The 17924-nt window shown below is 37.5% G+C and overlaps 1 protein-coding gene across 2 annotated transcripts in view; it reads right to left on the reverse strand.

Moving 5' to 3' along the window:
* The window catches only part of Galk (N-acetylgalactosamine kinase), a 200809-nt gene that overhangs the window by 41937 nt on the left and 140948 nt on the right, over nt 1-17924 (reverse strand). For both annotated transcript variants that reach the window (XM_068383244.1, XM_068383245.1), the window contains exons 4-5: nt 5047-5351; nt 4644-4820 (exon numbers count right to left, since the gene is read on the reverse strand). In XM_068383244.1, the coding sequence (XP_068239345.1) occupies nt 4644-4820; nt 5047-5351 (482 nt within the window). The remainder of the gene's footprint in view (nt 1-4643; nt 4821-5046; nt 5352-17924) is intronic.

The raw sequence follows: 17924 nt of genomic DNA on the forward strand, positions 1-17924 counted from the left end.
CTCTTAACCGGGAAAAAACGAAACCATCATGGAACCCATGTAGACGAAGGGCTGACTATATGCGAAAGAAATACAGTACTGTACTTCACATTTAAAAAATGTTTATCTCAATGGAGGAATAGTTTCCATGCCTGCCATTTTATAGTGCAGGGAGGTTAATACAGTAACAAATAAGTGACACTTAAACTTTATACTTCATAAATCAATTAAACACATATTCAAGAATGCCAAGAACAATCGGTTAATTTTACCAATATCAACAATACTGGTACAGCTTTCAGTCCATAATCCTGCTTTCTCGAAGTAATTATTTTTCATTCCTTTAGCACATTTACATTAAGTTCTATTTATTATGTTAATGACTATCATTCATTATCACTTATACCTATTTGTAATAACTACTATGTATTCCAGCTGGCTGGACCCAAGGGTTATTGCTAACATCTTCAAAACAATCAATCACACAAGCATGATATATTAGCACAGGATATTTCACACCCCTCTATAATTGTTGATGGTATAGTGCATTGACAAATGCATTTAATTGCGGCGTTTACTCTTAGAATTACATTGCATCATAGCCGACACCAGTTGCACAAGTGAAGGGATTTGAACAGGTGAAGTTGTGACATCATCACAGATTACCTTGTCCTCCGCACTCACTCCCTCACTCAGAGCTCTCTCTCTCTCTCTCTCTCTCTCTCTCTCTCTCTCTCTCTCTCTCTCTCTCTCTCTCTCTCTCTCTCTCTCTCTCTCAAAAATAAAATAAAAGTACTCAGTAAGTGTAATTCACCAGGTCCAGATGATATTCATCCAAGAGAGATTACAGAACTAGAAGAAGAGATAACCCCACACTTTTACACAATGTTCCAAAAGAGAGCCAATGAAAGAAAGGCACTACAAGGATGCAAACTAGGCAGTGTTCCTCCAGTCTACAAGAAGAGACCTAAAGAAGAACCTGGTAACTACAGACCTGTGTGTCTAACTTCAGTGCCTTGCAAAATTTTTGAATCAATTATAGTAGATTCAATAGTAGAAAACACAGAGAAAAACAATCTTCTGATAGACAGCCAACATGGATTTAGACAAAAGAGATCATGTGTGACAAATCTTTCGGAATTTTTTCACGTTTAACATTTATGAAAAAAGCAGGATAATTTACATCATATATCTAGACTTGTAAAAGGCTTTTGACAAAGTTCCTCATAAAAATCAATGGTAAAAATTAGAGCACTTGGCATTACTGACGAGCCAGCTGAATGGATCAAAGATTGGCTAAAAAACAGAAAACAGAGAGTTGTAATCAATGGAAAAGCTTCAGAGTGGGCAGCTGTTACAAATGGAGTGCCTCAAGGATCCATCCTTGGCCCATTGCCTATTTCTGATCTACATTAACGACATAAATTCCGGGTTAGCTATTAGAATAGCCAAACTAGGCATAAATGCTGCGAACTCAGAAGATGTAGAAGCCTCAAGAGAGGATCTAATGAGGTTAGGAGAATAGTCCAAAAAATGGCAAATGCCTTTCAACTGTGGGAAATGCAAAGTCACGCACATAGGTTAAAGTAACTCGCAATCACATTACTCACTGCTAGGTAATGAAATAGAAAGTGTGGACTATGAGGAAGATCTCGGTATTATTATCAGCAAGGATTTGAGGTTCACCATACAGAGCATAAAACCTGAAAAGAAAGCACAAAAACTAATAGGTTACATAAAGAGACAATTCAAATACAGGACCTAAGACACTGTACTACAGCTGTACACATCACTAGTAAGACCCCATCTAGAATACGGTGTCCAATTCTGGGATCCAAGTATTCAGAAGGATATAGATAGACTGGAAGCAATACAACCTAGGGTTACCAAAGTAGTTCCAACACTAGGGCAATTTGAATATAGACAAAGGATGGAATGTTTGAACTTATTTAATCTACAAATTCGACGACTAAGGGGACAGTTAATAGATATATTCAAAATTCTTAAAGGAATAACAAATGAAGATTACAACAATCAATTCACGTTTAGCACAAATCAGTCCAGGGGTAACAGACACAAACTGGAATTGAAAAGATACACAACTCAATGTAGCAATTTCTTTGCATACAAAATAGCAAATACTTGGATGTAGTAAACAGTATCATGGTAAACGAGTTCAAGAATAAGTTGGACAAGATCATAAGAACTCTCTAAATGCTTAAGTAAATTGCTCTACCAGAGAGCAGGTGGAGTCTCCACGGACGGACTAGAAAGTCTTTGAAACATCCAAAACCCTTGTAACTCCTTGTAACACACACACAGACACACACACACTCTCTCTCTCTCTCTCTCTCTCTCTCTCTCTCTCTCTCTCTCTCTCTCTCTCTCTCTCTTTGTGTGTGTGTATTTCATTCTCAACTTTCATTATGTATTTTATTGTTATTTTTCTTCTGTTTCTATTTCCTCGTCTTCTCATCATACTTCCCCTTTCCTCTCTCTATCACTCTCGTTTCCTTGAATTTCTACTTATAATCTCCTTTCTATTTTTCTTTCTCAAGATTCAATACCTTTTCATGATGAATTTCATTTGGTTTATTATTAACAGTAGTGGAGTTCATTCTATTTCTGCAATGTGAATAAGTGAACTACCAGCCTTTTCCTTCGCCTTCCACATCATTCCATGTATACGAAATCCTGGTGAGCCACGGGGAGCACGCAATATTGGTCTTATTCCCCATTGTACAAGAAAGTGGCTCATCGCAGCCATGAACATGCTATGCTGAAATCATGATTGTAAAACCATAACTGCACTCCAATTTTTATGCTGTTTCAATCGAGAGAAAGCAGCCAAGAAATTACGGATTAGTTTGAATAATTACGAAACATGCCTTTATTTTGTATTGTCTTCAATGCAAATTTCAATGGCATCCAGAACCGTACTAAACGGTTAAAAAATTATGAGCTCATCCCGGCGCCTCTTGCAAGTTAAGCGTCATCGAACAAGTGCGGGGTTGTCTGAACAAGGCTGTCTCAAAGTCTGGGTCTGAAGCTACAAGTGCGTTTAATGTTGCAGGTATTCATTCGGGTAGGTATGCAAGCGCGGCTCCAGGAGGTAAAGCTGTTCACAACGAAGGAGTGGGTAGGGTGGGGCAGTTGCTGTGAGAAGGTCCAGATCATTCAAAGAACAGAATTGGTCATCGGACAATATACATGAGGGTGTGAATTCCATCATCATCACCATGGACAGCGATGACAAAGACGACCTGTTTATCCATCGTGATATGGAATGAAATAAAATGCATGCCCAGTTATTGTCATAATTTCCTCACCCAACGTATTTTTACGTTTGTTATTGAGTCCCCTTTCCAGGTGAATGGTATTCATTATTATATATTGGAGAGAGAGAGAGAGAGAGAGAGAGAGAGAGAGAGAGAGAGAGAGAGAGAGAGAGAGAAAGAGAGAGAGAGAGAGAGAGAGAGAGAAATAAAATACATAATGGAAATTAGAAAGTAGACAAAACGAAAGAGAAAAGGAGTGGGGAATGAATGAAAACAGGGGCAGCGATGTGGGGTTTAAACAATGAGGAAAGGTAGGTGGGTGACTGGAGGGTAAAGTACCCCAAGAGTGCTTATTCAAATGGATTCGTAAATCTTGACTGGATAAGCTTGAGTATGTACTAAAATCTGGAGTGAAGTGCCTTTAAAATCTGTTTGGACATGAAATTTTTTTTTTTTTTTTTTTTTTGGTTTTAAAGATATTAGCAATAAACCTTGGGTCCAGGTGACTGATATACATAGTAATAGCTCAATGTTATCTTCATGTTTCCTTAACAACTACCTTATATTCATGTTGTATAGTAAATAGTTGGAAGTATATTTTCCTTTTTTATAACCTTATAGAAAAATAATATGAATAATACCAAAAATCAGGGCTGACACCACAAAGGCAAGTTCTGAATTTTTAGCCAGCATCAAGGTGGACATTATATCCCAGCCACCTTACCTAATTTTCTTATACTTTCATTTGCAGATTTTCTAGAGTTATTCACAAATGTCAAGATTATTACATTCAGACCTTAAGGGTCACATCATACCTTTTACTTTACATAGATGAAACAAGCTCTTAATGGACAGTTAAGACTACAGTTAAGACTACTTTTTTAATCTACAGTATTATCCATAAAAACTCATCAGGCATATATGTACTGTATCAGGTTTGTTAGTTATTTCAGATTAAATTGGCCTTACACCAAAACAATCCCTTGCCAGAATGTAACTTGTAAGAGTAGTAAGATATTAAGAGAAGGGTATAAGAGGCCTGGTATTGACCTCTAGCTGCAACCAACTGAGGCAGCATATTTATGGAATGGTAATTCTACTGCCCACAGTCTTTATGAATAACAAGAACATGTCACAGTACAGTATTTCATTTAACAATAATTAAGATATACTCTTTTCATCTAATAGCAGATAATATTTTGCACCATTAACAAATAATTTTCATTTTGAAATAACTGATTTGACATTTCACTCCTAACGCATTTTTGAACAAATTTCATATTTATGTTAAAATGCACTACTAAACAGATAATTAAAAGCTTAACATACTTTTTTCAAATACTTATCACTAAATCAAAAGGAATAAGCATAAAAGAAAAACTGTACCTGCCTGTTTTGCCATAATTTGGCAAGCAAGTCGGCACTCCATAACACGGCAGTTATAATAGGAGTTGGCTGCTTTATTCATGGGGGCTAAGCTGTTGGCAACTACAAATGAAACCCCAGGAGGCAGATTTACTGGGGTTGACCTCAAGGGATTAAATTCAATCACTCTTGCTGTTCCTAAGACATTGAGTAATATAAATTAGAGACAAGATCTTCCTTCCAAGTTTCTATAGACTAATGATTTTTTAAAACATTAAGTATGACAAGCTTTGGAACAAAATATGATAAACATGTAAATCTAAAATTGAAGTACAATTTGTTGAAGTTGAATGCATGATTACATTTCCCAGTGCCCTTTGAGTAGGCTTTATAAAAAGTAGATAAAGAGGGTAAAATACCATACCTTCAGTTGCTAAGAAAGAAATAGCTTGGTCCATTCCTCCACCTTGTGTTCCTACATGTCTTTCACAACGAGCACAGATCTCGGCATAATCCTCCTTAGTTATCAATAGCTTGTGAGAATGAGCAACAGCCAAAGCTGAGGCACATACAAGAGCAGAAGAAGAAGAGAGTCCAGATGATGGAGGTATATTACCACTCACAACCATATCAAGACCGGTAAAAGGTTCATTCTTTCCCCCTTCTTCTTGTATACCTCGTACTCCACAGAGCACATAATTATACCATGCAGGGCAGCTTTTGTCTATCCTGTAACATAAAAAATCATAAGTAGATGTACCTACATTTGCCCTTATATGAAATCACTTGCAAAGTGTTTTGAGATTTTTGGGAAGAATTATTAGAGAACTGTGAGCTATCTATACTATTACAAGAGTATACACCTTCATTTCCTACACATAATCCTTAATTAAATTTTATATGGTATTACAGTTTACAATAAAATAATTAAGTCACATTCAGCATATGGGTTGCTGAACAAACTAGCAACCAAAGGTAACTGAAAAATTACATCTTTTCCATTTTCATTACAGATATGCAATCCAAGGTCCAGAGAATTCAATTAAACCATTCAAATCATGTTACAGCTACGTAAGTTTATGCAACTAACAACATATCTGTTTGCCTAGCCTTGAACATTTTACAGTCTCTCTACGAGTTACAATTTCCTTCTGCTTCAGTATTTATTTTATTGAATATTATCAAGATAATGTTATTCCACTACCATAATGAACCACAAGTCTTAAGACTTACTTTCTCTCTCTATGTGAAAATTAATTTCTGATGTATTTATTTCGTTGAATTCACAAGCATAACAAACCAATTGAAGTTATAAAATGGATTTTGATATAGGAAAATTTATTTTTGGGTTAGATAGCCATGTCGTCCTGATGGAAGTTCCTCACAGGCAGCTTTCTATTTGGGATATTTCTGCGAGTACTATACCAGAGAATTTTACCTAAGAAGTATCACAGGGTTCTATCCCCTGGAGCGAATATCCTGAAAGATATTGTGTATGAAACAGGGACATGTTTAAAACAAGCCACGGCTATCCTTCCCCGAATAGAGTTAACCTTGTCTCGAGGGATAAAAGTGGGGCCGGATACGTGGGAGAGAGAGCCGTTACAATTCCGTTCACAGTGCTGAAAACATGTTCGTCGGTTCGCCATTTCAGTAGCAGCTATCGAATGATGCGAGGCCTCACACTGAAAATTGGGAGGGGATGAAAAGTAACAGGTGGGTCCATCAGGACAACATGGCTATCTCACTCAAAAATAGATTCATCCTAAGTCAAAATCCGTTTTTTTTTTGGGCTCGAGCCATGTCATCCCGATAGAAGTGTACCAAAGAATTAACATTCTCAGTTGTGGCCAAAAGGAGTTTTTAACCCATTTGAGTTCTTAGAACTCCCACTAATTATATAAGGTTAAAGGTCCTATATAAATAGTATGTCCGAATAGGTGTGTCCTCACCTCCACATAGCAGTTGGGACGATAGTCCCAGGCTATGAACAGTTTAAGCGAGTTTTGTGAATTGCTTAGGGAACAAAAGAATTATTTGCAAAGTCCCATTCGCTATGAATAAAATCTTGGTTCAAAGTGATCTATTAGACCAGTCAGTAAAAAAGGATTCAAAATGGAGGTACACTGCTTTTTTATTTGAGTCCAGTAGGTCCATATAAAGGAAATGCAAAAAAAATTAAAATCTTTTATTTCTAATATTCATAGATGCAACAATTATTGGTGCACCTATATGTCCATTGAATATGTGTAGAAACCCAAAGCTTTCAACCCAAGAATTATGTAATAGAGTAACATAATATTTCATAAAATAAGGAGAATATCACTTTTGACTCTTCACTATATATATATATATATATATATATATATATATATATATATATATATATATATATATATATATATATATATATATATATATATATATATATATATATATATATATATATATATATATATATATATATATAATATATATATATATATATATATATATATATATATATATATATATATATATATATATATATATATATATATATATATATATATATATATATATATATATATATATATATATATATATATATATATATATATATATATATATATATATATATATATATATATATATATATATATATATATATATATATATATATATATGTGTGTATATATATATATATATATATATATACACACATATATATATATATATATATATATATATACATATATATATATATATATATATATATATATATATATATATATATATATATATATATATATATATATATATAGTTTAACATATGCACTGCAAATAAGAATAATGTTCCACATGCATAATGTAGACTAGAAAAGTCCCAATTATACAGTCCAAAAGAGTCCATGCACAACACTAAGAAGCTGGTTTAATCACACTACCAGTGGCCACCACAAAGTGTTTAATTCCTTCTAATTGACACAAGTAATGTTTGAAAAACACTTTTAAAGATTTCCATCCTGTGTAAGCTTGTAAACCTTCAAAGGAAATATACTGGAAACAGTTTAAGGAAGAAGCAACTTTCCTAGGGTCATGACCCGATGGCATACTACAGGGGTCAGCCCTTCTGATAAGATGGGCGAGTTTGGACCTTAGCTGTTTCAAAGAGGGATTAAATCCTGATGTTTCCCCTTTAAAAAGTTGTCCACCCTTAAAGGCCCCACTCTTTAAGAGGTAGGTCTTAAGGCATTCCACGGGGAACAGAGAAGGGTTTTCTTTTAGTGGAAGGATCTTCTAGGGCCCCCAACATTTTGTGAGAAGTTCATTTTTAGCTAGAATACAGGATCTGGTAGAACATTTACTTCCCCTGATTCCAAGAATTCAATGTGGCCATCATACCTTGAAATTGCCACAATCTTGCTGACTCTAGCACCAAAGAGGAAGTGTAGTTATCAACGGAGGAGGCTAAGTGCATGACTTTATCCAACTACAATGAGGTGGCCTTGGGAGGAACATTTTGTTTTAATTTAGAACAAGCCTTTGGGATCTTATTGAACAGCTCACTGTTGAGTTCAATATCAAAAGCATAAGCAATAGGTCTAGTTAGTGCTGATTTACATGAGGCAATAGTTGTAGAGGCTAAACCTTGGTCGTGTAATGAGACAGAATGAAATACAGAAGTCCATAGTAATAGAAGAGGACAGACGTACTTTAACGAAATCCATCCCTTTTTTCCATGAAGACAAGTATTGCTGTTTCGTAGCAGCGGACTTGTATTCCTGTATAAAATCAATTCTCTCCTTTGCAACTCCGATCTTTCTTTTAATATTTAGGCCAAGAAAATCATAAGCTGAAGGTTTTTGTTATCCAGGAGGAAGCGAACACAGTCTTCTGTCGAACATCCTGGGACAGCAATGGGGACGGTAGAGGGATCTGGTGAGGTTTGAGTTCCAGAACAAGAGGGTATCAATTGCTCTTGGGCAAATTTGGGGCCACTAATGCTCTGTTCCCTTGAAAGTCCGCAATTTGTTTAGGACTTACATTAGAAGGTCGAACGGTGGAAAGAGGCAAATGTGAGACCACTAGTTCCAATCCAGTGATATCGCATCCGTTCCTGTCGCTTCTGGATCCAAGTTTGGTGCTACATACCAGGAAAGCTTCTTGTTGAAGCTCTCCGCAATGAGATCTATTTGCAGTTCTGGGGCTTGCTCTAGGATGAAACAGGATGATTTTGCATCTAGAGACTATTCTGTTTTCAGAGGCTTGGATCTTGATACGGCATCTACCGTCACATTGCAAACCCCTTCTAAGTGAACTGCTGAGAGATGCCAAGTTCTCCGCTTAGCCAAATTGAGAATGGCTAAAATTACATGGTTGATCTGAGGAGACCTTGAGCCCTGTCTGTTAATGCAGTGGACTATCATCTTGCTGTCGAGAACTAATTTAATGTGATTTTTTTCTTTGGGTTCAGTCTCTTCATTGTTAGGACCACTGCCATGGCTTCTGGAATGTTGATATGGAACTTCTGAAATGTGGTTGACCACTGACCCTTTATCTCTTTAGAAGGGGAATGTCCCCACAACCCTGTTCTGAGGCGTTCTTGTGGATTGTCATGGCAGGAGGAGAATACTGTAGAGGGACGTGAGTCGACAAGCTCTTGGCAGTGAACCACGGCTTGCGCTGTTGCGCAGTACAGCTAGGGTTTTGTGGCGAAGATTTTTCCGGGCATTTGATGCCTTTCTTCTCCAGACTCTATTGGCATCATTGAGTCTTGTTTTTAGGATTGGGTCTGTCATGGCAGCAAACTGCAGTGATCCTAAGACTCTTTTCTGTTGATATCTGGTGATTACTTTCGATCGAAGTAAGCATCTGACCGAGTTTGCTATTTTCTTTCTCTTGCCTTACGGTAGAGAAAGGATGCGTGTCTTTAGATTCCAGTAAAGCACTAGCCACTAGAATTCTTGAGCTGGAGATAGCCTGGACTTCTCGAGGTTGATTTGAAAGCCCAGAGACTGTGGGAATTTCATGACTTCTTGAGCTGCTAAAACACATTTCGACTTCGTTGCAACCCAGACAAGCCAGTCGTCTAGGTATACCATCACTTGAAGGCTTTTGTTCCTTAGTTGTTGGACAATGGCTTAGATTAGCTTTGTGAAAATCCTTGAAGATATACAGAGCTGAAAGGGCATAGCTCTGAATACGTAGGCCATTCTTGCTAGTCTGAAACCAAGGGAGGGGAAGAAGTGTCAACCTATCGCAAGATGCCAATAGGCGTTGATAAGATCTATGGAGATGGTGTAGGATCCCTGGGGTAGTGGGGTCCATAATTTGCAAGATAGTTAGCATCTGGAACTTGTCATTCAGAATTAATTTGTTGAATGGGGATACGTCCAAAATAGTTCGAACTGTTCGAATCTTTCTTTGGCACGGAGAATAACCATCCCTGAAGTTCATGGATTTTGTGGAACAGATGACTCCCTTCCAGAGAAGATCCTGTACATAATCTTCCAACAATCGGGTTGTGGGGAGTTTTCTGTCTCCATTGGCAGCCTAGTCCCTTAAGAGACTATGCTGTGAACCCAAGGATCAAACTCCCATTGATCCTTGAGAAGATAGAGTCTTCTCCCTACCGGAAGCTCCTAATTGTTGTTTAGAAGGACCTTCCTCTTTCAACGCTTTGCCTCTGCCCCCTTGGCTTTTAGAGTGACAGCCTCTTCCAGACTTTCCTCTGCCACTAGCATTTTTCCCCTGAGCTCTGGCCAGGCAAAATGTCATAGTGACTCTTTCATAGACAGGGTTTAAGGCTGGATACTGTGTCACATACTGCTGGGGAACATTAATGATCTCATTAAGCTTATCAAGAATAATTGCAATCCTGATGGTTTTTTATCATGGCTCCATTTATTAGTGTTGATGGATGATACAGTTCTCCTTGCAACTACCAGAGAAGCTATCATCCATAAAATAACCTTATTAAAGCAATATTGTCACACTTATGGGATGAAAATTAATGCAGGAAAAACTAAGTTTTTTGTTATTAGTGGAACAGCAAAAGACGATAGGCCAATTGAGAACGATGAGCCAACAGTAGAATCCTGCTCACAATATGTATATTTTGGATCAGTTTTTACTGCAGATGGTTCTGTGTCTTCTATGCTCGATCCAGGATGCCACATATCAATAAATTTGTTTTGTTTTTTAATAAAAACAATGATATCCTATTTATTGTTAAAAAAAATATTTTTGATGTGGCTTTGATGTCAGCTATCCTGTATGGGTGTGAGTCATGGTTGAATGCAGACTTGAAGCCAGTAGTTAAGCTATATAACTGGTGATTAAAACTATTGCTTGGCATTAGAAAGATAACATGTAATGAATTATGTTATATTGAATCAGGGTATCCGCCATTGCGGGATCTTGTTCGTAGCAAACAGAGAAAGTTTTTTGGGTAGGACGTGGAGAGAGAGGACTTCGATGGAAGATGACCCTTTGATATTTTCAATTAAGACCGCATTAGGAGCTAGGTATAACACCAAGACTTACATAGAAGGACTGATTAATGATAGTAGAGATGATGTGGAAATTGCAATGGAGACACTCAAACGTAATATCATTAATTCTGACTCTAGAAAAGTAACATATAGAGAAGTCAATCAAGATCTCTTAGTTCATGACATCTATTCTGTTAGGCATAATGTTTTTGAGTTAGATAGTCTTATTTACTAGGTTCAGGATTGCATCTCACTCGCTAGCGGTGGAAGTAGGTAGGTGGAGTAGGAGGGGGAGAAGCTGTCTGCCTTTAGAGGAGCGACTGTGTACCTGTGGAGCCATTCAGACAGAAGTACACGTAACACAAATATGCTCAAGGACACAAAATATCAGAGATACTTAAAATTTTTCTAACATGAGGGATATATTTTCAGATCAGCGAACCCTGGCAGAGCAATGTAAGATTATTAGCTTAATCCTCTACGAGTATTTGTGAATATTTCTGAATTAAGGAAAAAACAGCTTTTTGGAGTATGATTTTGTATATAAATGCCAAATTTGGTTGTTAATTTTATTTGTTTTTTTTATAACTACTAGAGTTTGTTTAATTACCGGTACATGTTCACAAAATAATGTCTTGTATACATTAAAAACCTGTTATTCTTACCTTTGTGTCTATAATGTATTGTATTGCCAAGTGTAGTATTTTGTCTTTATTTGGACCAGAAGTAAATAATTATTGTAAATATGAGCTGTATATGTTGTGGTCAATAAAATATCTATCTATCTATTTATCTATCTATCTATACAGTCTGGGTGATTTATTATTATTATTATTACTAGTCAAGTTACAACCCTAGTTGGAAAAGGAAGATGCTTTATGCCCAAGGGCTCCAACAGGGAAAAATAGCTCAGTGAGGAGAGGAAATAAGGAAATAAATAAACGATGAGAAAAAATTAACAATAAATTATTCTAAAACAGTAACATCAAAACAGATATGTTATATATAAACTATATAAAGACCTATGTCAGCCTGTTCAACATAAAAAACTTTGCTGCAATTTTGAACTTTTGAAGTTCTACTGATTCAACTACCCGATTAGGAAGATCATTCCACAACTTGGTCACTGCTGGAATAAAACTTCTAGAATACTGTGTACTATTGAGCCACATGATGGAGAAGGCCTGACTATTAGAATTAACTGCCTGCCTAGTATTACGAACAGGATGGAACTGTTGAGGAAAATCTGAAGGTAAAGGATGGTCAGAATTATGAAAAAATCTTATGCAACATGCATAATGAACTAATTGAACGACGGTGCCAAAGATTAATATCTAGATCAGGAATAAGAAATTTAATAGACAGTAAGTTTCTGTCCAACAAATTAAGATGAGAATCAGCAGCTGAAGACCAGACAGAAAAACAATACTCAAAACTAGGTAGAATTTTTTGTGCAATTGAAGAAGACACAGAGCTAATGTATTTCTCTAAAGTAAATTCACTGTCAAGAATCACACCTAAAATTCTAAAAGAGTCATACATAGTTAAAGAAACATTATCAATGCTGAGATTCGGATGTTGAGGAGCCACCGTCCTTGAACTACTTACAATCATAATTTGAGTTTTGTTAGGATTCAACTTCATACCCCATAATTTGCACCATGCGCTAATTTTAGCTAGATCTCTATTAAGGGATTCCACAACCCCAGATCTACATTCAGGAGATGGAATTGATGGAAAGAGAGTAGCATCATCTGGATACGCAACACGCTTATTTTCTATGCCAAACCACATGTCATGTGTATATAGTATGAAAAGTAATGAGCTAAGAACACTACCCTGTTGAACACCAGATGCCACATTCCTATACTCACTATGGTGCCCATCAACAACAACTATTTGAGATCTATTATATAAAAATTCAATAATACTGTAATGCTAAGAAACGACCCACTCACTCCCAACTGTTCGAGTTTGAAAACAAGCGCCTTATGATTAACACAGTCAAAGGAAGCACTAAAATCAAGGCTAATCATATGAACATCCTGACATCAATCAAGGTATTTCTGTACAGCATTGGAGATTGTAAGAAGGGCATCACATGCTCCAAGGTCTTTACAAAAACCAAATTGCAAACTAAGGAATAGATGATTACCTTCAGCAAACCTATTAAGACGTTTTGCCTGAAGACGTTAAAAAACTTTAGATAATATGGGAGTTATGGAAATTGGGCGGTAATCAGTTGGACTTAAGCTACCACAAACACATTTACATAGAGGAGTAACATTACCAATTCTCCAACAAGTACTAAAAGCTCGTCTTCTTGCTAACACGCAAAATAACATAACTTTGGAGCTAAGAAATCTGCAGTCTTTATAAAAACAAAGGAAAAATACCATTTGAGTCTACACCTCCATAAGCATCAAGGTCCATCAATAGAGCTTTAATTTCACGAGATCGAAAAGTTAAGCTAGTTAGTTTAGCCTCAGGAAAACAGGAATGAGGAAGTTCGAGTTTCTCATTACTCTGTTTACTGTTAAACACATCAGCCAAAAGAGATGCCTTTTCCTTTGTACAGTGAGTGACTGAGCCACCTGGTTTAAGTTAAGGATGAACTGTTGCATCTACACTAAAGAGTGCAGATTTAAGAGTAGACCACCACTTATGTTCCTGAGTTATAAAACAAAGGGTTTCTTTTATGGTTGTATTCCTTTTCAGTTGAAGCATAAAATCTCTGAGCAAAAGCTCTAAGCTGAGTATAGTTATTCAGGTTGTGACTCAGTTGCTTTCATCTAGCCTTTGAGTCACAATCTACTCTTGGCCCGTCACATTTCGTTACTATGTACGATCGTGTGACATGCGGGTGGTACACAGGTCAAATCTGATCTGTTACCCTTCCAAAGATGATAGGCCTCCAGCTTCTCCAAATAAGCACGGCTATAATCATCATTGAACCACGGTTTGTCCTTCACTCGATACCTTAGTACAGATGATGGGATATGCCTATCAATTATGTTGACTAGATTTTCATTCAAAGAGACAACAGGATCAACACTACTATATAACTGGGACCAATTCAAGCCCAAAAGATCTTGCAAAATCCCATTCCAGTCTGGTTGAGATTTCATATAAATTTTATAAGAGTATGATACATCAGGGACAGGCTGCTAAGTCTTCACTACTAACGAAATCAAGGCATGATAAGATGTCCCGACTGGAGAACCAACCTTACTTGTTATAACACCAGGGGAGTCAGTGTATACGAGGTCCAATCAATTACCAGACCCGTGTGTAGCTTCACTTATGATTTGCTCACAGCCTGATTCAGAGGCAAAGTTTAAAGCTCTTAAGCCATGTCAATCGGTAGGAGAAACAGAACTCAACCACACCCTATGGTGAGCATTGAAATCACCAACAAAGACAAAAGAGGCCTTTCTATCATCTTCTTGTATCTTAGCCCTAATGGTAAGAAGACAATCGAAGATAAGAGTCATCCAAGTCTGGATTCCTTAAGATCGAACACAAATAGTTGTTACGCCTGCCACAAACTTTTATTACCTGAATCTCATGACATTCGCATTCATAGCACGACTTATGAGAAGCAGGGTACTCAGTCTTAATATACACCGCCATTCCCCTGGCCCTAGGAATGGTATCACGTTTCAACATTATTGGCCTCTTAAAACCAGTTATAAGGAGCTCAGATGATTGCCTCATGTTAGAAACCAAAGTTTCTGAGCACAAAAGAATATCATACTGTCTGGATGCAACTGCAAGGTCTTGAATTTTTGCATGAAGACCACGAATATTGCAGTACAGTAGACGACATTGACGAAATCTGGGACGTACTGGTCGCGGATTTCGCTCAATGTCTACAGACAGCATAAGAATTAGTGGTAATAAAAAAAGAGACATCATACTTAAAAACAAGATTAACAAGAATTATAACAAAACAATATGTGCAAAAATATAAATAAAGTGATTGATCTAACCCATAGACTATAGAAAAAAAAGTCGGAAAAACTGGTCAACATGGAGGAGCCGATACACCATGCAAGGCTAAATACTCTCCAGGATAAACACTTCAACTGAAGGGAGGACGGTAAGGATAGTTTTAGACGAAAAAGAATCGGATAAGGAAAAGACAACCTCTTGATAAACCACCAGGCATCCATGGCCCTTCTATTAAGCCTCCTCAACACACCTTCCAAAAGAAAAGGAAGAGAAAAAAAATAAGATAGAATAGTGTGCCTGAGTGTACCTTCATGCTAGAGAACTCTAACCCAAGACAGTGGAATACAACGGTACAGAGGCTACTGAGGCTGTCGCAGCAGGAAAGATTTTCCAGCCTTGATAGGGTCTACGAGGCTACAGGGTGACAAAAAAAAAAAAAAAAAAAAAAACGGTCATCACCTAAACTTGAATAACTTTTGAAATAAATAATCAATTCCATTTATTTTTCAGATTTATCAAGAAAAATTAATGTTCTAAGCGTCTACCAAATTCGACCTTCGAGATGCCATGGACTACTGAGGAAAAGGCACTTATAGTTGAGGCATATTTTCAGTTGAAGTCTATCCACGCAGCTCAATTGCAATTCAAAGAACGGTTCAGATGTCAAGAATTTCCTGTCCACGCAATGATCTACAGATGGGTCAACAAGTTCAGAACCCATGGGACTGTGCATAACCTCAATTGTAAAGACACTAACAGACAATCATACTCTGGATAACCGAAATCATCAAGGACACCACACAACATTGCTGCAGTCAGAGACACTGTTGTCCGCAGCCCAAGCAAGTCTGTGCGACGACGAAGTCAGGACCTTTGAATTAATCGGGAGTCCGTGTGGAGAACTTTGAATACAGATCTCCACCTGTATCCTTACAGGATACAGATTAAACACAAGCTTACACCTGACGACATGAGGAAGCGAGTGATCACGTGCCAGTGGTTTTGTGACAAGATTGACGCTGTGCCAGACTTCCTTGACTGTCTGGTTTTCGGACGAGGCATATTTTCTGTTGTCAGGTCACGTGATCTCGAAGAACAATATCTTCTGGGGTAGCACACCCCCTGAGCACTGTATGCAAAGGCCATTACACTTGGTGAAGTGCACTGCCTGGGTCACCATCTCCAAACATGGCATCACTGGACCATTCTGGTTCGAGGACGACAACGAGCGGTCTGTGACAATCAACACCGAGCGATATGTACAGGTGCTTGGCAAGTTTTGGACGGCACTTGGTTGACGGAAAGGAGTCGTCAGGGTCCTCCAGTGGTTCCAGCAGGATGGTGCCCCCCCCCCCACGCTTCAAACAAATCATTGGCAGGGCTACAGCAGCATTTCCCTGACCGACTGATCAGCCGCAAGTGTGACCCGGAGTGGTCGCCGCATTCACCGGACCTGAACCCCCCAGATTTTTATCTCTGAGGATACCTTAAGGACAGGGCATATGGAAACAACCCCCAGACTATCCCTGATCTGAAGGCAGCAATCACAGCAGCAATAAGAGTGATCCCAAGGGAGGAATGCGGGAGGGTCATCGAGAACTTTGCCCGCCGGATCCAAATGTGCCTGCAGCGCCAGGGAGCTCATTTGGGGCACATTTTGGAGAGCCAGTGAAACAAAGAGTTTTTGTTGTACAGACTTGAAACTTTGGAGATGTCTGCTACACAGGCTTGACCTAATGTAGCTAAAGTTTTGTGTCGATCTAAACAAAATTTTGGAAGTTATTGGTTTTTTGGTGATGACCGTTTTTTTTTTCTTTCTTTTTTGTCACCTTGTATTTGCCTTTAGGTTGAGGTCCTTCTCTGGGGGTTTATTTCCTCTTGGAGGACATACCCCACTTTTGCATAAAGCTCTTATTTTTCTGAGCTGCTCTGTCCATTACTACCTTGACCACCTTCTAAGGATGGAGATCCTTTCCCCAGATGTTCAAGTCAATCAACCTTCAGCTTCGACATCGCTATGGAGCTGAACTACTCTCGCAGTGCAGGACTCTTGAGAAGCATTTCGGGAAATTTGAAAAGGCCCAACTTGATCTTTAATTTCTTCAGTATTGTCAATTGAACAACATTGTACCTAATTGTGTAACATTTTAAACTGTATAGATCATCTTTATACCAAACACAATTTTATCAAGATGCCACTAAATGTCTTTTAGAAATAGAAATAACGAATAAACAAAAATCTGTTAACAAGCATAACGATGTCATCAACAATAGTCTTAAAAATATATTTAACAATTTTACCTTGATTGACTCAATAATTTTTTAAAAACATTTTAATAAGAATATTTCTGAGTACATTTCTACCGTACAAGATTGTCATAACAGGAAACTGAGAAGCTTGGGTGTTTTCATTACAAATTTTAACAAAGACCAAACCACTGTTTTTAATTATTCTAAATATGTACAGTATTGTCCAAAAGAGAAGAGTTTCTATTGTTGCTTGGGGTGGATTTCTGTCTTCTGAACTTTGGACCTAACTACTGCAAGTTTTTTCTACCTCTAGAGTCATTATTTCAAAGGCTTAAATCTCTGCACTTTGACATTAATCTTGGTAACCTGCAATCTCAACTATTTGAATTGTCGCACACCGCATTCCGAAAACTTAAAAACCAGGTGGACACCCTTTTTTAAGAAAACTGATTTTGACATACTGAAAATGCTAGCAAAAGAGAGAACCTTGTCATTACTGGACCAGACAAAGGTAAAGGAACTGTAATTCTAGACAGAGAGGAATACGTGGATAAAACGAAGAATATTCTACATGACGAATCAAAATTTGTGAAACTTGGGGAGCCGGATTTTAGTATCATGT

This window comes from Palaemon carinicauda, chromosome 11 (assembly GCF_036898095.1).
Source record: "Palaemon carinicauda isolate YSFRI2023 chromosome 11, ASM3689809v2, whole genome shotgun sequence".
NCBI classification, from domain to species: Eukaryota; Metazoa; Arthropoda; class Malacostraca; order Decapoda; family Palaemonidae; genus Palaemon; species Palaemon carinicauda.